General features: G+C 36.0%; 2 protein-coding genes across 4 annotated transcripts; one reads left to right on the top strand and one right to left on the bottom strand.

Annotated features, from left to right (window-relative positions):
• LOC107226916 (F-box/LRR-repeat protein 16) lies at positions 1 to 23,447 on the top strand. Of its 3 annotated transcripts, none has more exons than XM_015667898.2 (7): positions 1 to 986; positions 8,392 to 8,744; positions 9,601 to 9,894; positions 10,638 to 10,929; positions 13,100 to 13,295; positions 15,409 to 15,557; positions 17,387 to 23,447. In XM_015667898.2, exons 1-7 carry the CDS (start codon positions 890 to 892, stop codon positions 17,533 to 17,535), a joined length of 1,530 nt encoding a protein of 509 aa, XP_015523384.1. In that variant the 5' UTR covers positions 1 to 889; the 3' UTR covers positions 17,536 to 23,447. The 3 variants fall into 3 exon arrangements, with proteins under 3 accessions (XP_015523384.1, XP_046589749.1, XP_046589750.1); XM_046733793.1 differs by lacking the exon at positions 1 to 986 and adding an exon at positions 3,453 to 3,581; XM_046733794.1 differs by lacking the exon at positions 1 to 986 and adding an exon at positions 5,241 to 5,467.
• Positions 19,794 to 24,534, bottom strand: LOC107226915 (DNA-directed RNA polymerase III subunit RPC8). The gene is made up of 5 exons (XM_015667897.2): positions 24,282 to 24,534; positions 23,855 to 24,038; positions 22,166 to 22,306; positions 21,562 to 21,686; positions 19,794 to 20,512 (listed from the first exon to the last, which is right to left on the bottom strand). The coding sequence occupies exons 1-5, from the start codon at positions 24,390 to 24,392 to the stop codon at positions 20,459 to 20,461; spliced, it is 615 nt and encodes a 204-aa protein (XP_015523383.1). The 5' UTR covers positions 24,393 to 24,534; the 3' UTR covers positions 19,794 to 20,458.
• Positions 24,535 to 26,381: the final 1,847 nt, after the last annotated feature.

Raw genomic sequence — 26,381 nt, forward strand, 5'->3', positions numbered from 1 at the left:
ATCGATTCAGTATAAGTTAAACCACCCCCGTCAATGGCTGAGCTTTAAGTATTATTTACGAGTTGATAACGTCAATTTTGAGAGCAAAAACCATGTAAAAATCAAACAAACTAATGTTCCTTCAATTCAAGTGTAATTCCGTAGTAATCCGTGAAATTGTTGTTGTTATGTAACAATTTGAATCGTAATCAGAGTTTCGTTACAGTATTGATTTGCTTACTAAAATGGTTTTGTTTGTATTTTCGTTGAGTTTCGTGTTGTTTCAACAGTAATGTACTTTGATATCTCGATTCCACATTGGGCACTTATTAATGTGAAATATTATAAAAAAAATTATTTTGCTATTATTGTTAATGTCGCAGTTAATTTTGTCATCGTCACTGCTGTGCTGCTGTTGTTAATATTGTATAATAAAGTAAATCGTAATTTTATATTCAAAAGTGTGAACAATGGTGATTTGTTGAATATTTTCTGTATATATGCTGCGGAACATCGATTCCAACTTGAAAATTAGAATACCAGTGGGTGAAATTTTAAATTAACGTGTTCAAAAAATATTTTAGGTATACTATTTTTATGATGTTCAAGAATGAAGTATAATAATATTAACTAATTTATAATCTAAAAACGTGCGGTCAATTCAAGTCAGATTAATAATCTTTCTCTAAAAATTCCAAATTGGACGCAACAAATTTAAAACGGTGGCATCAAAAAAAAATTGGCAACTAATAAATAGGCGTTTAGAGCTTTCATAATTTTCATAATTAAAAGATTGTTGATATCAGGATATCTAAAATAAATATGCTCAAGACACACGTCACCATAACAAATACCAGTTATTCTTGATCATAAGCAACCGTGTAAAAAGAGCGACTCGACTCTGAAAAGAATGTCTTCTATATCGGCACAAGGTGTTGTTGAAAGGGCGAGTGCTGAATTAACCAAAAGAATCAACGGTTTGGGTCTGCGCGCATCCAAGCACCATGGTTAGTTGCCACTCTAATTTTATACACACGCTTTGTGACTGATTCGAACTGCCCGTTTGTGCACAAAATACTATACGCTGACGCAAAAAGTCAACGCCATTGTTATGGCAGTATAACGAATGCCATAGAACGACACTAATCAATCTGTATGAAGAATTAGTCTAAGAGTCAGTGATTAAGAAACCTTTTGTCAAACTTTCAAAGTCATTACGAACACGACGATAACTCTAAAATACATTTTCAACATATTGCAGAAATTAAGGTTGTTTCAGCGTGAAGGTGCAATGCACTTATTATGCATTTCTATTTAGACAAATAGTCAGCCATCAAAAAACTTACCTCGTTCCTGTAAGAAAATTTGTCATCTTATCATATGCTCGCTTAATATTATTAATAATTTATTCGGAAGCCTGTCTCGCTTCTGGTAGTAGATGTGGTCTTAATACAGCCACAATAAAAATGTTATGCAAAAATGTGATAACAGTAAAGCTGATTTTTGGTGCGTTAGAAGCGATTGATTTTTTATTGTTTAATGTTAAGGGGATGTCAAACTTTTTCGACGGATCAACTATTTTCCAACCGTTTCGACTGATTTCATGAAGTAAGTTTCCGGATTTTGGGTCAAATAAAATATAAAATTGGTGTTCTTTGAAAAACTCTTTGCGTCACACATTTTCTCATTGAAGTAGGAAATAATTCCATAGCTATCGTGCAGGTAGTACAGAAAACAAAATTTGGTATGCAATTTCCAATCTGATGATAAACAATAAACTTGTACAGTGGATTTTCAAAGAAAGTTAAACTGAAAAACATAATGTAATAAACGTGGTAAATCTTATGATCATAATTTCTTACGTAATAAAATTTACTTCGATCATCTAACAACTTCTAATAAAAAATTGATCTGAATATTGTTTATTAAAAAGTGTGGTGCAATAAGCTTTTTGAAGAACACCATTTTCTAACGTTATTGTAACTAACACCAATTATGCAGTACGAAACGACAACGAAAGCCAGAAAAAATGTAAAACATTGCACAATAACCAAATTACAAATACAAAACAAAAAAATACAACCCACACACACTGCAGAGAAAAACCAAAAATAATTATATGCGAAAAAGATGTATCAATAAATTTAATTAATTTAAACTTAATTGACTGTTGGAATCAGTATGATGTATCAATAAGGAACTAACTGAATACAATCCATGCAAACCGGTATCGGCAACATTTTGTATTGTGCAATGAAATTTTATTGATGGTTAAAATTTCATGGAGAAAAGAAAAACAAGAGTCGAATTTTGAACCTGCGAGCTAGGCATTGCGGGTTCAAACCTTTAAATGTTCGATGCAAGAATCAGCTTCACTCAAAAAATGAACGCCCAACACATAACTCATATTTTCACGTAGGTACTTATATTCTAGTTTGGCACTAGTTTTCCACCAATCAGGTTGTCGGAGCGTACTATAGCGTTGAACATAAAATATCGTTCACTGCTATCACACCAATATCAGCCTTCACGATATCGCGCTTCTGCATTGTTGTTTTTTCAAACCTCTTGCAGCTATACAATGGCAGCTATACACTATATATCCGAAGTTTCGGTCGAGCAATTGCTTATTTTCATTTATGATAGTTAATAAACGTACATGAATTAGTGTAACGCGTAAGCTCAACTTCACCATTTCGTGATTTTTCACAGCTTACCAAGTTTCATTTATTCCTCGTGCCCTTGTTATTAGAGTTTTTGATCAAGCTTAATCGATCGAAATGGCAGCTACATGCCACATCCGCCACTAGGAATAAGCCAGACTTCCGAATCAATTATTAATGGCGTTAAAAGAGTGTAATAAGATAGCAAATTTACCCACCGGAATGACGTAAGTGACTCTTAGACTAATTCTTGACTCAGTTTGACAGCGTGCTAGTGTGCAACATTCGTTATGCCGTTAAATTAGCTTGAAACGGCTAAACGCCATGCTGATTTAAATTAGTAGTATGTACTGTTTTGCGTGATGCTACCCGTTTGCAAATTCCCGAATAGGACCCACATGCAGAGTCCTGCATGGGTCCTCGACTGTTTTGTGTTGGTCGAGGGGCTATTAACTCTGACTTTTAATTTACAAGTAATTTCGTCACTTTTAATGGTTTTAAATGATTTCGTATGATTTCAAGTGATCCCAGATAGTTTCAAGTCGGTTCGGATGATTTCGTCTAATTGCAAAATACTACGCGTGATTTCTCACACTTCGTATGATTTCATTCAATACGCACAATTTTACGAGATTTCGAATTGATTTTACCAGAATTCATGGAGTTTCAAGTTAATTTCAGAATCATCTCGTTAAAAGCACGGTTATTTCCTTGCAATTTCAAGGCTTTATATTTATATTATTAAGCCTGGAACCGTGCTTGACAACTTCTTGACTGATACCGAAACCAAGGCTATGAATATTTATTTTCAAACCACCCCTAAATCGTCAGCGCTTTCGTCGACTAGAGTATGAATGTGGAAACCAAACTCAATAACAGCGGCCACCTCCACCACCTACCGTTTCCAGACCTTTGCACAAGACTGTGGATTGGATACTCGTAAGTTTTGTTAACCATTTTCATGACGGGTGCCATTATTTCTTATCAACTGGCTGAAGGGCCGGAGTGAGGTTATTGGCGAAATAGGGAACAGCAGCAATAACGGCACGATTCTATGAACCGCGCTTCGCTAGCTACGCTTTCGATTCTGCGTATGATATGCAGAGGAACCACATGATGTGACCGGTAACACCGCGTAGTGTTACCCGACATTAAGGCGATCAGATCGAAGCATTTCGAGTATATAGGAGTGCCACAGGATGATCAAGACTATAAATTTTTGCAACGTAACATTAACCCTAGAACTACCGAAATTAAGACGAAGCTGTTTCTACCAAAACCAGTCGAAATGAATGGTCTTCAAAAAATACTTAATAATAACAAATTTTCATATCATATTGATAGAAACATATTCTATTATTGCATATTTTTAAAGACCAGCTATTTTGACTGGTGTCGTAGTTCTAGTGTTGATGATTTGAAATTACGCATGATGCTTCATTTTACCAACGACTTAACCATGAGAACGAAGTTAGTAACGTTACTACAACGATGCATGTTTAAGAAAATCGTTACATTATACCACGAAATAGTAGGAAGAAGACAACATACAACATTCTGCGATAAAACTTGTCCCCAGTTTTGATATAACGTAAGAACTGAACGAATGCGATTTAAGCGCATCTTACGGAAAAACGCGAAATTTTCGCTATAAAATGTGAAAAACAAAAGGCGGCGATCGTAACCTATAAGCCTCTATACTATTAACATACTCCGTAAATTCGTAAGATACGCATTCGAAGTGAGTGAAAACCAGTGAAAAGCGAGTAATTGCTTTTCAAATCTCAACCGACATTAAATCCGCGGATAAACGGCGAATGGTAAGATTATAGGGGGAAGGGGGGAGAGCACTATACGGGCTTACACCGCAAGAGGCGCTTAAATCTTACCTCGACAATTCCTTTTACGTTGCCCCAAAAACTGGACCGACTTTTGAGTATTGTCTCCTTCCTATTACTCCGAGCATTGTACAGATCAGCAAATGTTGAATTGTTTTTCGGTCTTCCTATTTACATAATTTCTTCCCGGAAAAATTTATAACTCCATGAAAAATAATTTTTACGATGAAATTTTAAAAATAATGTAAAATATAGCATATAAATCATGATTCGAATTTTAAATGCAGTTCCAAGTACGAAAAATCGACGGATCAGCGGTAGTAAGAATGAAAAAAAAACATGTGTATGGCAATCACGCGCGAAAGAATAAAACTTCTGAAATTTATACGAGGGATTGATCGTAACTTCAACTACTAAAAAAATGGCTCTTTACTTACTTATGAACCGTTTATTCATGGATTCTTGTTACTTGTACATGCATACATCATTTCCCTTAGGGATTTTGATGCAGATTATTACTTAGATTTGTATTCATGTTTATATTTCGTATTTGTTTTATGTTTCCTTTACGTACATAAGTTAGTTTTAAGTTTCATTTAGGTCTTAACTCTAATAGTAAGAGTTGTGTGGATGTGTGTGGGTAATTGTGTGATAGGGGTGAGGATTATCCAGTCGCAAAATGTTGTGTGCCACGTTTCTGTTTGCGAATTCCTGTGTATCTTCTCTCGTCGGTGCGCTTAAGTATTGATACGCCAATGTTGGTAGTATTTCGAGGTTGTTCTGGTGAAGTTCTCGTAGTCGTTTCATAAAGGGGGTCTCATCCAACATTTCCCATAGGTCTTCTGTGGGAAATGATATTGAAAGTCCAGCTGCATTTTTTAAGGCTTTCTCATACACCACCTCTAGGTTCTTGATGTTGGTTTTGTTAAATAGTGGTAGGAGGCACGCAGCTCCGTAACCAAGTGTGGTGGGAAGGTGAGAATGCAGGTTCGTATAATACCAGCTTCCTTGACTGGGTCATATTAAAATGTTGAATAATATCCGTCAAATACATTCGAAGAAAACATATAAACTGTCAAGCGCTACTATATAGAGTTCCGTTCGTTGCATGGAAAAATTATTATCTCCCTCCGACCGTCAGAATTGGATTTGTTACGTGTGAATCAAATGGGAATTACAAAATCTCGATGCGGCACCACTTAAAAAAATCGCACAGCGATTTCTTTTCACGAAGTCTAATATTATGTTATAAACTATGATTTCGTGAAGCTGGAGATCGAAAAAAAATTGTTTTTTTTTTGAGGCAGTCTAATATATACTATATATATACTATGTATATCCGTATATATAGTATGTATGTCAGTATATATACTATACATATACTATAATATATACTATATTATGCTATATATACTGAACATATACTATGTATATCCGTGACATATATAATATGCGTGCATATTATATAGAATGTAACTCGTTTTCTTTTTAGAATCGCGATATCTCAGAAATGATAATTCTTAGGAAAAAAAGTATACAGACCATTTTTGTGGATAATTTTATGATCTACAATTTCGGTCTGAGCTATTTTTTTGATAAAATTAACCGTTAACGAGAAAAATCTAAAAAACCGAAAATTTTGATCTTTGACCTTTAATAACTTTTTTAGCACACATGGTATCGATGGGGACTTTTTTCTTTTTCTTTATAATGGTAAACCCAAGGTCTCTACCAAAATTCAGCTCTGTCGGAATTATTGTGTTTCGATCACTATTTTTATGTCTAAATTGACCGGACTATTAGCGTTGCACAATATTCTGTAGTAACCTCCGCTGAAGAAGTTTCACATCAAAAATCCAAACACCTTCATCTGTAAAAAATAATATAGAAATATCTAGGCAGATTGGCAGATGATGCTACAGTACCACCTCGATATATCGCGGTTGGTAAATGTTTCCTCGAAGCTCCATTCCCCCACCAGCTGTTCGCGCGCATTAAGCTACGGCGGTACCGCAGAGAGAAGTAGGGGAACCATTTATATCGCAGTTCTCCTCCTCTACAGCCCCGAAAACTGCGATATAACGAGATGGCACTGTACTGTCTTTTCGGTCTCACAGGAGTCCGATAGAGTAGATACAGCCAGGGGGCATATCTTTACCACAAACACAATGACGCAGCATTTACTAATCGGATTTTTCTATATTTGACCTTACGCCCGGAAGAGGTTTACCTCATCAAAATTTTGCCTACCCAATCTTATAAAATCTTCGTCCCACCATTTTTTGTCTGGGTTCATCGTTCTCTTTTGTAATTCTTTTCCTATTTTTTCCTGTACCTTGGGACTACTTCCTCTGATCAGTAATGTCTATCATGTATTTTTGTTCTTCCTCCACATTTTCTTATCGAATGCCTGCTTCCATATCCATTTCTATTTCCATTTGTATAGGGTAGCGATCGGTTTTATCTTATCCTATATAGATTATTTCAATTGAAGTTCCGTCATCCATCACCGCGATACACATCGTTCCAACAAATATGTAGTAATTTTCTTTCCCATCACCTTATTTGTTACCATTAAAAATTGCTTCCCATTTTGTCAATGAGTAGTTCTAGATATCCGACTTGTCTCGTATTTTGATGGCTATTCTCAAAATTTCTTTCTTATTTATCTTACTTTTCTAATTCTCATATTATTTCTGTTAAAGGTTGTCTTCGTTTATTTAAAGTCTCTGCCTACTTTTGTCATAGATATTCTTTTATACGTAAGTGATTTCGTGATTAATTTCCTCCACTATTCCTGATCGGACTTTTCGTAATTTTTCTTGCAATTTTTTAAGCTCATTACGATCAAACTAGTCGGAGTTTGTTTTTTTTCCGACTATTTAAATGGCATACATGAAGAGATCTTGAGTAGTTTTTCAGATCAACTTCACAATCATGACTGTACCCGTCATTTTCATCCGTGCGCGCGATGAACCGTATTTTCAAGTAGTAGAGCGGTTTTTAAAGAACTGATATTTTGACAGCGATAAAAAATAGAAACAAGCACTCCACTTTTCTAATCGTGCTTAGTGAAGATTTTTCATGGGGGGTAAAAACCACCCCGATGACAAGATTATATTATATTCTTTCAAAAGATATTGACTTCATCACATCAAACAATTTTGTTCCTATTTTTCTTCTGGTCTGCACTATTATTGTCATACATACAGCTTTTTTTACTCAATAACCTATAGAATTATAGAGATTGCACGCACTCACGCGTCGCAACCGTTCATACAGAAGATAAGGATAAGAAAAAGGAATTAATATTAAAATGAAGTAAATAGTTTGATTATGGGATATTCCATCGACCTTCAATCTGGGTCTGATCCTTGATTTCTCGGGAGTGTTTGACGAAGTCGAGTCGCGTAAAGTGGATTGAAGGAGTTGCATGGTGATGGTTCTAAGTTAGGATTTGGAATCGAAGTGTGTTATATTTTGGACTTGATTTTCAATGATATGACTAGCAGTTAGGCTGATGAGAGGTCAATACGAATCGTCATGAATCTTTCATTTGCAACGTTATGAATTATTTGTAATTGACATGTTGGAACGATAAGAGTTGCCACGAATCATTCAGAGTTATGCTAATACGTTGGGCTCCCCCCCCCCCCCCCCCCCCCCATGAGAGCGGTTTGACATGATTACTCTAATTTACATTTGTTCAATAAACATTAAATGATGACTGTTCCAAATTATTCTTCGATTCTTAAGCTCTGTACAATACAATGGGGGGTGGCATCTTCCATATGCAGAGATTTTGCACGTACCCTTTTCCTTACAGAATAGTAAAAAATGTATATCAAAGGGTTCATTTCTTCAACGATGTGAGCGTGAAAATTTTTACATTTTTTTGTACATGTTGACAGGCGGGGGGAAGACCAGTGTCATGGAACGTGTCACAAACGTATTTTGCGGAGGCGGAGGAGGCACAAATACAAACTTACAAACGTCGAACGTGAATGTCACCCCTGATAAACCGAGCAGAGGTGGACCTATTCCTGGTGGCACACCCGCCAGTGGCAATATCAAGGGTTTGAATAATGGGACGACAAATCGTGGCCGCACGCTTCGAAATAGGGCAAAAAACGTACCACTGGCCAGTGGCGGTACAGGAGGACACGCAACGCCAGCTACTTGGGAACAGCTAATCCAGGATGACCATTTCCTAGGTCACTTCTTTTTGTATTTCACCGCCGGTGAAAGAAGGGTTTTGGCACAGGTATGCGATATTTCGAATATGTAAACGCCGCTGGTAAACACGTCCAATTATGCGTATACCTATAATAACTGTATGGCTGTGGGGTGAAATGCGTCCTTAAATACATTTGAAATAGAAATCGAAAAATGATTCTACAAATATTAGCGAATTGGAACAATGATAATGACCTTCGTAATTCTGTTTCGAATGAACAATGTAAAATAGATGTTTGAAATGAGTTACAAAATGTAAATTGGCATTTTACCTCAAGAATTTCATACACGCACTCATTGATGTACCGAGAAAAAACGGAGAAGCTTATCAGGCTGAGCGATCTACTGCACATGCGCACAATAATCGAACGCTATTGTTCTGCGTAATCGTACCAGGATAAAATTTTCATCTGCAAGGCAGCTGGAAAATCAACTTACACGAAACGGGGCATAATATGTCACACTTTCGCGCGTTAAGTGGACAATTGAAATTGTATTGCCATGATGACTCGTAGTAGTCATTAATCAGTTGACTACAGATGTTTGCCAAACCTTCCAAAATGGGTACATCAATTATTTAAGATGTGATGAAACTAAAAAAAAATCGCTTAACCTGCCAAGTTTCACGGTTTCTTCTGGAATGTCACTGAACCACCTTATGTATGTTCTTGAAAGATCACATGATCGTAAAAGCAATATTTCAAGTTCCACAATTATTTGTTCTTGTGTAATTATGCAATGAAATGATATGTGCTGTCCTAGAGTAATATCACAACGAATACACGAAAATCGAGAACTCATGTTCAGAAATACATTTTAATATCAGTGATATTGTCGATGTGTAGGAAGCTATTCAAGATACTCTAACGTCCTTAAAAATTCAGGTTTGTTCGAGATGGAGGGACGTTCTTTACGCCAGACCAAGGCTTTGGGCCGGGTTAGTTCCAGTAGTACGATGTCGAGAGGCCCGAGTTATGGCTTCTAGTTCACGAACTCGTCTTTACGCATCTTTAGTAAGAAGAGGATTTCATTCTTTAGTTTTGTTGGGTGCAGCCGACGAAGACGCCTTGGAACTAACGCATAGCTTTCCTCTGGCACAAAGGCACGTGCACTCCTTGTCATTAAGGTGCTGCGCTGTGACTGATAGAGGTTTGGAAGCCATGCTGGATCATTTGCAGGTGAAAGCATATTTTACCTATTTTACAAAGTAAAATATACACTTTATGTCAAATAATATCAAAATCTTAGATTTCTTCTAACTTCTGATTTTGAATTCCATTGAACGTATAGAGTACCGTAGATAAGCTTCCAATATAGGTAAATACCCAACAGCTACAATAAACTTTTTCTCAAAAGAGCGCTATTCAACTTTGTAGTCCACTCGAATGAGATATAAAATTAATATAATTATACTCATGGCAATTGAGGGAGGGGTGAGCATTTTCTTATGCAAGTAGTTGTGGTTTCAAAAAACATACCTAAATATCCACATGTGTACCTAATAATTAACCGTTTAAAACCATTTTTCATCGACATCTAATCGTTAATTGTTTGATGCCGAGTGCTTGAACCCGATAAAAGAGTAATTTATCATAAGAGTACATGTTAAACGATGCAAAATATGCATAATGACATCTTTCCCACAGACGCCTTTGAATCACTAAAATTAATTCAGCTATAACCCGTGTTTCAATTTTCATCTTTTGTCAACCGCCATTTCATTTTCTAATACAACTCCTTTAATAATAATCCAAATAAATGGCTTTAAAAATAAATAAAAAACGAAATAAATTTACTTGGTCAGTAAGGATGGAATATGGCATCGTGTTAACCTCAAAAATAAAAAAATCTATTATGCGCATTTGACGCTCATTAGAAGAGTTTGTGAGTATTTAGTATATATTTTTTCCTATTATTTCAGGCCTTGTTCGAACTTGAATTAGCTGGCTGCAACGAGATAACAGAAGCTGGTCTTTGGGCTTGTCTAACCCCAAGAATAGTTTCACTATCGTTATCAGATTGCATTAATGTTGCGGATGAAGCTGTCGGTGCCGTAGCTCAGCTTTTACCAAGCCTCTATGAGTTTTCTCTTCAAGCTTATCACGTAACTGATGCTGCGCTTGGATATTTCAGTCCAAAACAAAGCGGATCACTGAGCATACTCAGACTTCAGTCTTGTTGGGAGCTGACGAATCACGGCGTTGTTAATATTGGTAAGTGATATTACATACAGTATTACATCTGCAGTTATAAATACCAATACCTGAGCGCAAAATTGGAAAAATGATCTCCAATATTCGAAGTTAGTTTCAAAAAACTTTGGTACACGAATCAGGAAATTTTATATTATCATTTGATACACGGACAAAGTGTTTTTAGTACGTAGCTGCCTTTGTATGTTTGAAGGAATATGTTCTTGAACAACCAAGGCCCCATTTATACTGAACGTTTTTTCCATCTTGCTTAACCTATAGATTATAAAATTAGTTGTTTGAAAAATATTATTATTTCCAAAACCTGAAAACAATTGGCATCATGCAGTAAACTATTAGAATAGCTTTTTACCACTATTGGAAGATATAGATTTTGTAGCAGTAAAAGTTAGACATGAAAATTATGCAAAGCAAGAAAATGGCTATTTTAGAACAAAATGGCGGGCGAGGTTCAGGGGTACAAATCAAAAAATTGCGAAGGAACACCAAAATTATGTTTGGGGGGAAACCAACTGGAAATATGCATGTAAATCACATGCAACAACTTTGAAAAATCTGCATTGGGGAATAGAGTTTCTTTCTCATGTACTGTGAGCCAACCATTATAACGTGAATAACGAACACAAAGCCGGATACCGTAATCATGGATATATCAGTATGTATTGAAAAAAGCAGTGATATCTCTAAAACACCAAATAGCATATCTCAAAACTGAAAAGGAATAGTACAGCGATACGAGGCGACCCAATAAGCAAATGAACTCTTGACTCTACTGACACCACCTACGACTCTACGAACACCAGTTTGGTGTTCCAGGTCCGCTACCTGGTGAAACTCGACTTCCAGGACAAGCGCTCCGTAGTTCTGGCTGTCCGGGTCCTTGACCTGGTGACTTTTGACCTTCAGGACTAATTTGCCTTAGTTCTGGCTGTGCAGGTCCTCTACCTGGTGGATCTCGACCTCCAGGACAAGTGCTGCATAGTTCTGGTTGTCCAGGTCCTTGACCTGGTGACTGTTGACCTTCAGGACTAATTTTCCGTAGTTCCTGCGCTCCGGGTCATCTACCTGGTGGATCCCGCTCTCGAGGACTCGCGTTCCGTAGTTTTGGCTGTCCAGGTCTTTTACCTTGTGACTTTCGACCTCCAGAACTGGCGCTCCGTAGTTACGTTGTGTTGAAATTGTTGCTGTACATTCAATATCTACTAACAACGTTATCGGCTGGACTTCGAGATTCACTATGTAAATTATTGTGTATGTATTGTAACGTTTTGACGTACGTCACGAAATAAATACGGGTTCGTGAGCTTAATTAGCGAAGCAATCAAGGGCGGAAATTAAATATTGAAAAAATGCTTTAATGGCAAGTAAGTGTTTTCAACCAGTGTTTTGAACAAATTCAAACAAGGCTGTTTTTACAATACTAACGGTTGACGCAGCAACCTTATTCATTTTATGACATATGAAGTGTTACATGTCTTTTATCTGTGATGACTAATAGATCAGTTAAACGAGAGGTAAAACGGATGATTTCACCGTTTGTAACAGTATATTACGATACATACGAGCAGAATTATCAGGTAGTAAGTTATGTTTTAACATTCTACGAATGTACGCTAAACTAATGACAGTAAGGCTTATCCAAACGAGCACAAAAATCAGCTGTACTAGGCATCCCAACCTTGTGCACATGTTTGTGATAATGTATTGATTAACACTTATTACCCATTGAACAATCCGAGGTATCTGGTAAATCTTGTATAATCATTTGGTAAAACACTGACAACGAGTAAGTGAGCGTAGCGAGCGCACGAGCACAAAACCCAGCTACACTAGGCAACCGACCTTTTAACGTTTTAAAGTTAGTTGAAAACTAAAAGAGACATCCTTTTTTTATCGGCGGAAAAACGGTTTAAAAGAGCAAAAGCGACTCCCGAAGATGGGCACCCAACAGAGTGATTTCTTGATGCGCTCTGTGTACATATTCGAATTTGTCCATTCGTTCATTTACTGGCACAATTACTTTCAATCAAAAAAAACTTACACACTGTGAATTGTCGACCTATATGAATTCGGGTCGTTCGTAGTCAATTATAACTTCAAATGGAATATCGAATATGAGTTTATACTGTGCAGGCGAAATTATATTCTAAGAAAATATCCATTATTTCAGTACATTCCTTGCCCAACCTCACTGTACTTTCGCTGTCTGGATGCAGCAAAGTTACGGACGATGGCGTTGAATTAATAGCTGAGAATTTACCCAGGCTTCGTTCGCTGGATCTAAGTTGGTGTCCTAGGATAACTGACGCGTCTCTGGAGTGCATCGCGTGCGATTTGAATCACTTAGAAGAGCTTACGTTGGATAGGTAAGTAAAGATTTGAAAAAAAAAATTGGTAGAAGCAACTATACCTACCTGTTTATCAAAGTATTAATTACAATGAGTAGGTAATAATCGCAACAAAGATAAATGGAAAGTAGTGTTTTTGACTCATTCAAAATTTTAGAAATTATTCGTTACCTTTCGAATCATTCTGAAAAATAAAAATTACAGACAAAACTTTGGAAAATTGTATTTTTTGACAATAATTACTGTTTCTCAACGTGATATAGTATATTACAGCCCTGTGAAAAAGGCGTGCAGCGCAACTTACAATATTTATATATGTATATTTTACGCACACTATCAATTACTCTGTGCACCAAAAAAACGATTGTACCGTTCCGCATACTCAGGGATTGCCCATATATTGCGTAAGATGGTTTTTGGCGTTATTGGACCAGTCCCTCCGCCTAAATAAAGAAGTGTAAAACTATACGAGGTGTGTTCAAAAAGTAAGGTGACTTTTCTAATTTCGCGGGCTATGTCCGTTCGATCTTCGATTTTTTTTTATGTTATGTTGGTACACTTGTCCCGAACATCTGTACACAGTTTCAAGTGTATAGCATGTTTAGTTTGTTTTTGACAGATACAAAGGTGAGACGTATTTTGGTGTGCTCGGCGATTTTTTGCTATCAAGAAAAATGGATCAAAGAATTTGCATCAAATTTTGTGTAAAAAATGGAATTAAGTGCTCCAAAACACTTGAAATGTTGACAGTGGCATACGGTGAGTCTACTCTTAGTAAAAAAAACGTTTATAAGTGGTACAAGCTCTTCCAAGATGGCCGAGAAGATGCCAATGACGAACCTCGCTCTGGACGCCCCAGCACGTCAACAACAGATGAAAACGTTGAAGCAGTGAAGAAAATTGTTTTGGAAAATCGTCGAATCACTATCAGAGAAGTTGCTGAGGATGTTGGCATATCGGTTGGCTTGTGCCATGAAATTTTTTCGGATGTTTTGGGTATGAGACGTGTGTCAGCGAAGTTTGTTCCGAAACTGCTTAATTTTGACCAGAAGAATCGTCGCTTGAGCATCGCTCAGGAGCTGTTGAATGACGTCAATGATGATCCTGATTTACTCAAAAGGGTCATAACTGGTGACGAATCATGGATATATGGTTATGACATCGAAACCAAAGTCCAATCGTCCCAGTGGAAGAGCCCAGGAGAGCCAAGACCGAAAAAAGCACGCCAAGTTCGATCAAATGTCAAGGTTTTGCTCACTGTTTTCTTCGATTACCGTGGCGTAGTGTATCAGGAGTTCTTACCAAAAGGTCGTACGGTCAATAAAGAGTATTACCTTGAAGTTATGCGCCGTTTGCGAGAAGCAATACGAAGGAACCGTCCGGAATTGTGGAAAAACAATTCGTGGCTTTTGCATCACGATAATGCACCTGCTCACTCATCGTTGCTTGTGAGAGGTTTTTTGACCAAAAACAACACCACAATCATGCCTCAGCCACCATATTCACCGGATTTGGCCCCATGCGACTTTTTCCTGTTCCCAAAACTGAAGAGACCTATGAAAGGACGGAGATTTGCAACGATTGAGGAGATAAAGACTGCATCGCTGGAAGAGCTCAAAGCTATACCAGAAAGTGCTTATCAGAAGTGCTTTGAGGATTGGAAAAAGCGTTGGCACAAGTGTATTATATCTGAGGGGGATTACTTTGAAGGGGACAACATAAATATTGATGAATAAATAAATAGTTTTTCATAAAAATATAAAGTCACCTTACTTTTTGAACACACCTCGTACATGTTACCTAAGGTTTGTAAAGTGTTTAAACGTTCAAAAAGGTCTAGCCGGATAAAGATGTCAAAAATGTCCCAGAAGCTTTTTGACGCGCAGTTTGAACAAAACATTGGTCATTAAAAGAAAAAGTTTTACACCAAGTTCAATCCCCTGTGGCTTTAATCCAACATTGAGTGTAAAATCTTGTTTGTTTTAGTTTTCATTTTTTCCCTCTGCATCTATAAGAGCTGTTACATTGGAAAAATTTCAGAATTTTTTTTTTATGTTCTATGCGACATGTATAATCCCATTAAATATTGTATTGAAAAGGTATCATACAAGTCATATAATTTTTCTTTCAGATGCGTTAATGTTACGGATATTGGCGTTGGTTACATTTCTACGATGGGTTCATTGAGTGCACTCTTTTTAAGATGGTGTTTGCAGTTAAGAGATTTTGGACTCCAGCATCTATGCAGCATGCGATCTTTACAAGTGCTTTCTGTTGCAGGTATGATTTTAGTGAAAATTATAAGCATTTTAGTTCCTTGATGAGATTCATAACCAAATTGAATTGAGTAGAATACTACGCATTTATCGTGGAAAAACCAGAATTTAATCAAAATCATATAAGAGAGAACGGAGGCCTTGCAAACTAATTTGATGACCAATTTGCATACTTAAAAATATCGAAACCACCAAGGCGATTGAATTTCTTAGACAACTATATATCGCAGAATTTAGTAATCAATTAAATATGTTTATAATGAAGCAATACTCTAATTAACTCTGACGCAGCATTTTAGATCATAGCTCACGAATACAATAACTTACACTTGTCTGCAGTAATTTGAATTGTAAATGTTCTCTGTCTAATTGTAAGGATGTTTTGGATTTCGCGGAGTTCCAATTTTACAGATTCCATTTCAAACTGATCATGATCACCGACCCAAAAGACCTGCAGCGAATATCAAATTTTCTGAAGATCTCAAAAATGTAGGAGTTTTCGTATTTTGCAATTTCCATATTTGGCTGGTTATTATAAGTTTGGAAAATTGACCTGAAATTCGTAAACAGCGCTCCAAAAAATTTCATGTGCCCAAATACAATATACAAATTGCGGAAAAGATGATTTTCGTTATGTAGCGTTAATACTCAACTGGGGCACGACGATTTCTGATGTCAAATGGGACTAATACCACCGAAGGGGTTAAAAGAATCGCTGATTGGTATTATCCCTCTCTACTTGTTTCGATTGCTCCCTAGCTACACGGAATGCGCACCGTTTTTCAACATATCGGGCCGATGCATATATTCGCTACAGGATTTAGAGTCTAGATCATCCAAAGTATAAAATCCCATAGTTTCATATTAATGTCCGGACCATGCCACATTCACTATGCTTTCATGTTCATGAAGAGAGATATTTCGTGGTAATTACTGTAGGGTCCTTAACTATTTTTATTTTGTACCGTAACGAAAAAACATAGTTCTGACTACAAAATGAAAATAAACTTTTTTTTTTTTACTATAACCAGAAAATCTGGTCAATGTTAGTATTTTGAACGAATATGGCTACTCGTACATCATTTTTTATTAACGATTACACATAATTTGATGTACGTGCAGAAAAAATTGATGTTAAGGACTCATACAACTAAAAAAAATGTAGTTAACTAAACAGATTTGACGATTCAATAAGCAAAAAATGAAGTATTGACAACTATAATTATACCGAAAAATAACTTGTACCACATTTCCTTGTTATTACAACAATATTTAAACCATTATTGTTATAATACTTATTTTACTAGAAATTTCTAACTGTAAAAAATGCAAATTCTTCGCAGTATTTGAATGTTTTCCAGACCACAGAAAAACGCGGTACAAGTATACAACTATTTATAATGTAATCATAGTTGTCAATACTGTTTTCTGGTTACTGTAACATTAAATATATTTTTTTAGTTTACTTTACTTCTATTGGTTAAATGAGGCCTCGACATCAATTTGTCGTGATGCTGATATGAAATGTTTGCAATAGTTACAAGAAAATATTAGTACGAGTTGGCTAGGTTAAACACAGCTCTGAATTAATAACTCCGACTAACAATAAAAACGAACGGGATTCTTATTAAAATGATCCCTTATGGAAATTGTCTCTTCAGGGTATTATTTCAGTGCATGAATTCAAGACGCAAGAAAGTCACAGAAAGGTTATAAAATAAAAAATTGTGGCCTAGGAATTCGCCAAGACGGAAGATCAAGAGTTAATATTTTTTTTCTCGTACAAAAAAAAAGCTTTGAATGTGAAACATTGCAATGTGTATTTGTGTACAGGTTGTCCACTCTTGACCAGCAGTGGCCTATCGAGCTTGATACAATTGCGGCACCTCCATGAACTAGAACTAACTAACTGCCCCGGAACATCACGCGAGCTCTTCGATTATCTACGAGAGCACCTCCCACATTGCCTGATCATTGAATAAAAGCTTGATGCCGAATACGTTCACACCGACGGCAAATTAGAGGTAAAGGCAAGGTAAAATTGAAACGTTTACACCGAAGGTGAAACACAGGTAGAGGTAAGATCTATGAATCAGGACACCTATTGAAAGAGAAATTAAAAATCAGGCATTGTAAGACATTTTTGTTGGAATCTTCGCATCCTGTTACTGAGTCATTTCCAAAGTCTTTGCAGCTTATTGTGAGAATCTCGTATTTACGAATCCCAGTTTCTAGCAGCATACCGTTTTAATTAACCTCAGAGAGATAAATTAGTTTTTCACTCGTTTCATTGTACGTTGAAAAATGGGCAAAAAAAATATGATCCAACCGAAGCGATGAAATTCCAAAGAGAGGTCCGCAATTGGTTTACAAACGAGATACCAGCATCACTCTTGTCACCTTATTCATCTGTAATTCGTGTGAGCAATCGTGAGCCGGTTTTGTTATTCAGATTCACAATTTATTTAAGTGGGCAGCTATTACTTTTTGTGAATATGGATTTCGATCTGACCTCAGCGTGTTTATTGTAATTCAGAGTCCACGTTGAACAATATTGCATGCTCAAATGTGCTACAATCTCATTTTCACATTATAGATTTGAGTCAATTTATCTTACTATAATTTTCTCTAGCAGCGCTTGAAAAATAAACATAATCATTTAATTGAAATGAAATCAATTGTACACGTAACATAATTTTTTGGTGGTACCTCATTGGACAGAGTACGTTATGCGTTGAAAAAAATAAATGCCAATGAAATTGGCATACGCTTTTACTTAGTACGCACATGAAAATACTAATTGCCCAGAACACATAGTAATTCCGTGTATTTCACTTTTTTGCCTGTATTCTGTGTCTCTGTAATTGGCATTGTGGCGAAAAGTGATTAAACATACAATACTTGCATTTTTACATGGCTGCCCCTTGAATACAAGCTATCGAAAGTATTTGGTTTGCCCAGACTTTCTCTACAAACGTTTCATCTGCGGTATAATCGTAGTCGTTGTATATATTAAATCCAGAAATGGAAAATTGATTGCAATGACTTAATTTGAATAATAATTTGGTCATAATATAAGTAATTCTGAATGCCGCATGTAGGCATGACACTCTACTTATGCGAACATATTTAAGAATGTCGGCTACCATAAGGGGAGACAGTATTTGACTTAAGACTTTTTTCAAAGCAATACATAAGCATTTATGAAGATAAAGAATGTCAACAAAAAATATCTGATAACATACTCCAGCGACAAAAAATCTTACTGATGCAAATAAGAATTTAAGTCAATCGTCATTTTTCGTTTAGCTTGCATAGAGACAATAGTTATCATTACTTACAGTTGCTTAAAAATAAATGAGTAATTGATTGACTTCTTTAAATTCCTGAAAGTATTGCAAAGATATCCTAATACCTATTCATACACTAACGGATTCACATTGGTACGAAACAATTTTTACTGATATTTCGTTGTTGCACGTAGTCTTTCATGTGAAAAGTAAAATGTCGAATAATTGTTCGTTATTAATTATAAATTATTCTGTAATTACTTTTTATACAAAAAAAAAGGAACCTACTTTATTTGTGACTGTATACCTTTTAATTGTACGAGTTTTTCCTGGTATGATTAAAATCTGTGCTTGAGGACATGGGTCAGCCATCGTCACTCGACTTACCCACGTGAGAAACACAAAGATCACGTATTTTCGAAACGATATTTATACACAGCTAAATTTCCCCAAGTAGATCATTAACGAAAACGATCGTATAATATCTACCGAGACGAAACGCCTAAACTTAAGGTGGTATTCTAGTCTAGAACTTTGAAAAAATCGATTTTTTCCCGTGATCTGATACTATGAATTATGGAGAATCAGTGGGTGAAGGATTTTTTCAAAATTCGGCAAATTGGTGACGTTATACCAATTCTAAGCACCGCACTTCACGATAGGAACGCAGATGCGTGCTTCTTCTCAGTCTTAAATCTTGAATCTTGGTACGAGTCCACTTAGTTTGTCCTTTGGGTATTTCAAATCTTAGTTTGGTCTCAGATAACCCATGTCCTCAAAATTTGCGACTCGGGATAATAATTTGAAAATATTCTGTATAATAAAAATTGATAATTATTAAATTTATCCAATTATTAAAACAATAAATTTAATGTTGATTGTGGTTTTAGTTTAATCAATTGGGATGTGCTCAGTCAATAGTGATAGTAAGGCAACAGATAATACTCAGAAACTGTGGAGATTTTTTTTTATTTATAATTATATACCTATATAAGTATATTGACATATAATTTTATGCTATGTTATTACAACTTATACATTGTAAAACAATTGGTAAACCGTATTTGTAAAATTATTTATTTTGACAAACTTACTCTACTCCAAGTCTTCTGTCGTATTGGCATGTTATGTACGCACCAAGTTAGGTAAATACTAAATGAACTGCTATTACAACAGTAATTATAATAAGTGAATAATTTTACTGGATGGCTTATTTGGAGTAAATGGAAATTTTGTGACAACGTAAGAAGCGAATGACAGTTAGCTGCTGGGAAAGTAATAGTATTTGAATATTGAAAATATTTTACGCGTGAAAATATACATTTAAGATAACAAAGAACGTAATAATTGTAAATACCGAAGAGAAAAGGAAATTAATTAAATTTGCAATTTCGTTATGATTCTAAAACGAAACCGATGTGTGTTGTGTTACTTCGTGATGTTTTGCTGATGAAATAATTTGTCGTACGGATAATAAAGAAGATGCTAAGAATAGTAGAACGAGATATTAGGTAAAATAAAAGTATTGTACAAATTGCCTCGTCTCATGGTATACAAACCCTCATTTTATATCACAATTATGAATCGTCCATCCTATACATTCCTCTTTGAACTTTCAACTATTTTCCCACCAAGAGAGAAGTCCAAGGCCTGGCTCATCTATGGCAGCCTGTAATGATCGAATTTATGCATGTTAATGTCTTTCTTCAGGAAAAAAGTTTTAGGATCGTGATTCAACGAAAATAACTTCTTATAAAACTTCCAGTATTGTATAGTACTTTTTAGGTCAATGTGCGAAAAAAATTACATATATATGACAGATTAATAAACCATAAGCTGAATTATTTCAGGTTATTTGATTAAGATTATTTCCACAAGAGACATTATCGTGTATTAATTGTGAATTCAAGGTGAACGATGTTTCTTTAAAACCGTGTAAAATCATACAGAAATCACACGACTCATTTAAGTACGTTTTTGTAGAAATACTTTGATAAATGCACGGTTAGTCTAATTCTAGCACAGTTTTATGAAGAAAAAAATCGCAGTATCATAAAAAATTGCAGGGTACTTCTGACTCTCGATAACTTCTTCCTGGATAATTTTCCGCTTATCGTTAAACTGCCTTCTCTATGAACGGGCTCCACGTATAGAAATAAATTTATCTAGAGACTGAGGAAAAACTAATACCAAGGCTAAAAATTTTATGATTTTGTAAAAATCTATTTCTTATAGTATTCGACATTTTTTGAACTCAAAATATAGAAGTAATGAATAACGTGAAGAAAGTATCATCCATTTTAGGTTTATTAAGTTTTTCCTATTAAAACTTTTATTTTATGGAACTTTTTTATGATGAATTTCGATTCATTTCTGAAGCATTTCTTTTTGCGTGAAAATCCTGTCCGTTTCGTCCCATTTTCTCGCCATCATTCGGGTTTCCCCAAATGCATTGCCTGCACCGCGGTTACAGTAGACTAATCAGGATGAAAATAGCCTTCGTAATATTGTCCCCCTCAAAGTAGACCGAGAATAAGAAGTTATGGAAAGTTTACTGTACGGAAAAAAGTCTGCGCAGATTTTCCTTTTCCGGCATAGTTGACGAAATCGCCCATGGCCAGATAATTAGATGGTTCCTACCAGTTATTGTATGACCAGCAATTTTTTACGTAACGACAGGTGTGATTTGACTCATTTATTTAAACAAAATATACGTACGCTGAGAGTGTATGGCGAAGTTAAATTCACTTCAGATTTTTCAACAGTTTCGGTGCTAACAGACGGACCAACGGGTGATGTTTCAATAAAAGTTTCATTCACGATTCTAAACCGTATACTTTCACCTGAAAAAATCAATAGAGGTATTATTTGTACTTTGTATTTCGATAATAAATCATAAATATTCCACGTAAAGTTGCACTTATGATATATATAGCGTGCTCTACGGGGATATTTTTACGTAAATAAAGTATGTTTCATTCTACCTATAAATAAGTACAGGTACTCTTAAAATGGACCTAGGTACAAGTAGAAGGTACTTGCTAAGGAATGTACTTAGGTATAAAAGAGGTACTTGTTCCTAGATACTTTACAACACTCTCGATATTCCAGTGTTCTTGGAACATATCATTTTCCTCAGAGCTATGGTTAGAGCGGAAAATCGATATCAAAAAGGTGAAACTGATTCATAATATTTTTCTGTGTACGTTTTAATAGCATCGATCATATTACTTCAGTAACCACTGAGGGAAGATCATCGAGTAAGGATCACACTGACAAGGGTAGATTATACTAGACCTTAATGGATTGACGTAAATCTTACCAGCATCCATAAATAAGTCATGCTTATCTCCATCTCCAGTATCATATTCCCAAACCCATGCTTGCTCAGTTTGATCAAATCTTGAAGGATGTTGTAGCTTATGAGGAGGGATAATTATGTCTTCAAAAAATCCCAAAGTGACTAAATAATAAAAATATTTGTACAACAATATATTAATAGAATTCATGTTGCACAGCGTGAAAAAGAATGGATGTAATTTGCTGTGACATTTTACTACTAGATCTATTGGTTTCAATGTAGCATGAGGGTGAATAATTTTTCATTGATAAAGCGTCAAAAAATCGTAGAAACATTAAAGAATAAATGTAAAAAAAAAATACTGGTTCTGTCTGGAAATACGGTTTAAAATACTTCTAGGACTTATAATGGAACTCTCTCTTCATTTCACAATTCTTTGAATCTAATTAATAATACCCAACTGTTCACAGTTTTGCGAGGATCTTCCATGTTTTGAATGTACAAAATTACAAGTTCTAATTTTAATTTTCTCAACTACAGGATTATAAGCTGATAGTATTAGTTGTTTCGAGCATATCGTGAAAGGCTTGCCACGTGAAAATGTAAACACTCCAATGGGAGCACCAAGCGTAGATTTAGTCATAATACCTTCCTTGAAATATTGAAAATGAAGAAGTACAGCAAGCATAATTATAGAATGGAATCACGATCACGTCGAGAACATATCAAAAACAACAAATCGTAATCAAATCTTGCCAGGAAAACGATAGATAATAAAGAGACTAGGTAAATCATGTATGTTGTGCAAAGAAAAATTATTTATTTATTTGACAGACACTGAGGTCTCCTACAAAATTGCCCATGAATTATACATCGGCTCAGCAGTGTAAAAGTAAAAAGACATATAGGTCATGGTTCTGGTTTGCTAGGGAAGTAATTTCATGAATTATTGGAAGATCAGCCTGAATCGAGACATAAGATAAATGTTGTGTTACACCTGCAGTTGCATATTAAGTATAATATGTGCAGTACGGTACAGCAGAAAAAAAAATTATGGAAATACTTTATGTCAACATCCTTACAAAAAGTTTGGTTTTCGACGCATGTTTAACGTGTAGAAAGTCGTTAATTTTTAAGTTGTACAGGAATAATATTTGTGTTATAAGTGTGGGATTGGGCGATTTTCAATGAGTCGGAAGGTTGCAAACCGGATTTAGTAGAAAAAAAATTATCTTAGCAGTGATGTACTGGAAGACTTCTTAGTTTGATTACCATCTTCCATTTCAATATCGCAAGTTGATTTGAAAAAAAAAATTCAACAGCCAAAAACTCGATAATACCAAGTACTTTAGCTGACTTACTTAAAATTTAGAACAGAAAATAAACTTGAGGTAAAGATATACTGATGGACTTTTTGAATCCAAGATACATTCCAATTTCAGCAATCTCAACACAGGTATTTCAACTACATATGTGCTAATGATTCTGTTTCATTTATTCAAATGATTTAAATTAATTGAAATCTCAATTTCCAAGTTCGAAGCCTCGTCTTTAATCACGAGTGATAACATATACTTAATTCATTTGTGTCACGATTTAGAGTTACTTATTTTTCGACAAAACTATCATACTTTAAAAGAAGATATGCAATTATTGGAAACTCAGTAATTTCGGGACGTTTCCCAGACTTGGATGAATTAAAATATTTACCATGTACACCATCAGCACTGCAGCTCCGAATCTTTCCAACAAGAATCTCTTCAACGAATGGTCTGAACACGATAAAGCGAAAGGTCACTTTTGTGTGAGAAGAACCATCTCCAGGAAAAATGTAAGAATCTTCAATACGAGTCATATCATGTAAAGCAATACACAGGCCCACGTTGTGATATACCTGAAATTAACGATACCATATTAATACAGTTAGTAGACGTTAGGAATCAACAGTCAATTTGGTTCCTTTAATTTTATTAACCTAATAATCTGTTCACTGTTTACTGTAAAACATTTCAGTAAAATAATCGTGTTATAAGAAGAACATAAAGCCCACAATATACCAGGAATTTGTTTATCTGCTTTACAAATTTGTACTTCAGTAGAAGATCGATTAGATTGTAATTTCCAAGAATTCACCTACCTTATTAGCTAGTTTTCTGTTCAGCTCATCAGCAATAGCATCGTTCAATTTTCGCTTAAACATCCACGGACGAATTCGAACATTGTCTTCAAATTCGGCAAGTACAAACATCTTGGCGTCGAACTCCTGAGTTCAACTCACATAACCTATTTTTGTTTTGTTATTGACCACCAAGGCGCGTCCATGGAACTCGTCTTTTCTCCATGCTTGAAAAGAAACGGGTAAAACCACGGTCTTGCATACTGGCTGGAAACTCCATTGGGGGGGGGGGGGCAGATCGCTTATTGAAGCCATTTTTGTGTTCACTAGTAGTCGCCACCAGGTTCGTTGCGATCTTGGCCGTGATCGAAAATTGACTGCCAGTACTGTCAGCAATCTTTTATCTCTTTTGCGCTGCTGAGTTCATGGACAGCTCTGTCTCTGTCCTAGGGAATTTTTAGTACTGGCAGTCAATTTACGAACACGAGGGGGGGGGGTCCACACAAGCCGTGGATTCGCACATATACATATATGCTATTCACCCACTCATCGTGGGTATGTTCCGATATACACTGCGAGCACTGTTCAGTGCTCTTACTGGGGAGAAATTCGTTCCGTTATAGACGGACAGTATACAGTCGCAGTATCCTAGGGAAATATATGACGTCATAAATCGTCGCCATTTTTCTACTGTGAACACCGGTGCTTTCGAGGTAAGGTGCTCTCAGTGCTTTGATCACGTGATCAACAGCGTTCAGAAATTTAACAGCTTCCACTATTGATAATTATTATTAATGAATATTGACATTTAAAAATACCGGCCGTTAAAAACAAAAATGGAAAATTTGAATAAATTGTGTTTATTGCAATGTGAAACAAATATTATGTATGAAATGAAAGTAACGCCAAAAAATGTCGATCACAGTATACTGTACTGCGTTCCGTTTTAAGCAGTATCCAGTATAGCTAACTATACAGGAACGGCTTCGCAGTATACTAAATTGACGACACACCTTACAGTGCTCGCAGTGTATATCGGAACATACCCCGTATTTATTGAGGTTATTCTTATCCTGGTAACTAGACCGCAGCGACAACTGGTAGTCCCGCTAGAATAGAGATTTTCTCTTGGTAAAGCGACGCGAATAATCGTGGCTCCCAGCATAGGGGTTTCAGACCTGTATGTAAGACCGTGGGGTAGAATATTATTGATGATGTGGCGGTTAACTGAAGAATATAAAGACAGTTGCCCAAATGAGCTTAGGTGTGACAACCAAAAATCGTCGAGCGCTTGCGCCCTCTGAGATGTTCCAACGGTAGAGTTGAGAACTTATTGCAGAACATCAAAGAGTTACCGATTTCGACATGATGCCGGCTGCATTCATCTTCCGAGTAACACTGTCTTCGCAATGGCAAGCCGAAGCCAGTACTTGGCCTGTGTGTACTTACCGACTTGTCGGTAATACAAGAGATTAATAATGAGAATGAATTTCTTCCAAAATTCTAGCAGCGCATTGATTTAATTGAAGTATAGGTATCCGAGAGAAGAATTTATACATAGATCATGAATAATAATAGATCAGATGTAATAATGATGCAGACAGCAAGAAGTATTATGCGGTCCACGTACGATATTAATACAGGATGTCCCTAAATTGGGGACACGGACCAGCCAGCGTGATACCTGACTCAAATCCAACCGAGAATTTCTTTGCCGCAAGCTCGTCCGACGCATAGTTTTTGAATTATAAGCGATAGCGTTAGGCCAATCAGAGTGCACCATTTCATCTGGATTTGCCGCCACGAAAATTGCTGTTTTGTTCGTCTGGGTGAATTATTATTATTCGTTTACGAATTAAATATCGGCACCACCCCTCTCGCCCTGTTGTACCGATTCACGACCGCTGACCTCGGTATTGTTGCCGCGGCACACGTTGCCGGCCGCACACCCGAGGACGCACACTCGTGTGGGTGAAAATAAGCGAATGCCCAGCTACACAATACTACGAAACACACATCTACGAGTGAAAATAAAAATAAATTTCCAGATAAATCAGCGGATTTAAGATTTAATGTTATAAAATACTTCCAATCATCGATGTATGCATAAAACTAGAGATT

This window comes from Neodiprion lecontei, chromosome 3 (genome assembly GCF_021901455.1).
Source record: "Neodiprion lecontei isolate iyNeoLeco1 chromosome 3, iyNeoLeco1.1, whole genome shotgun sequence".
Lineage (NCBI taxonomy): Eukaryota > Metazoa > Arthropoda > Insecta > Hymenoptera > Diprionidae > Neodiprion > Neodiprion lecontei.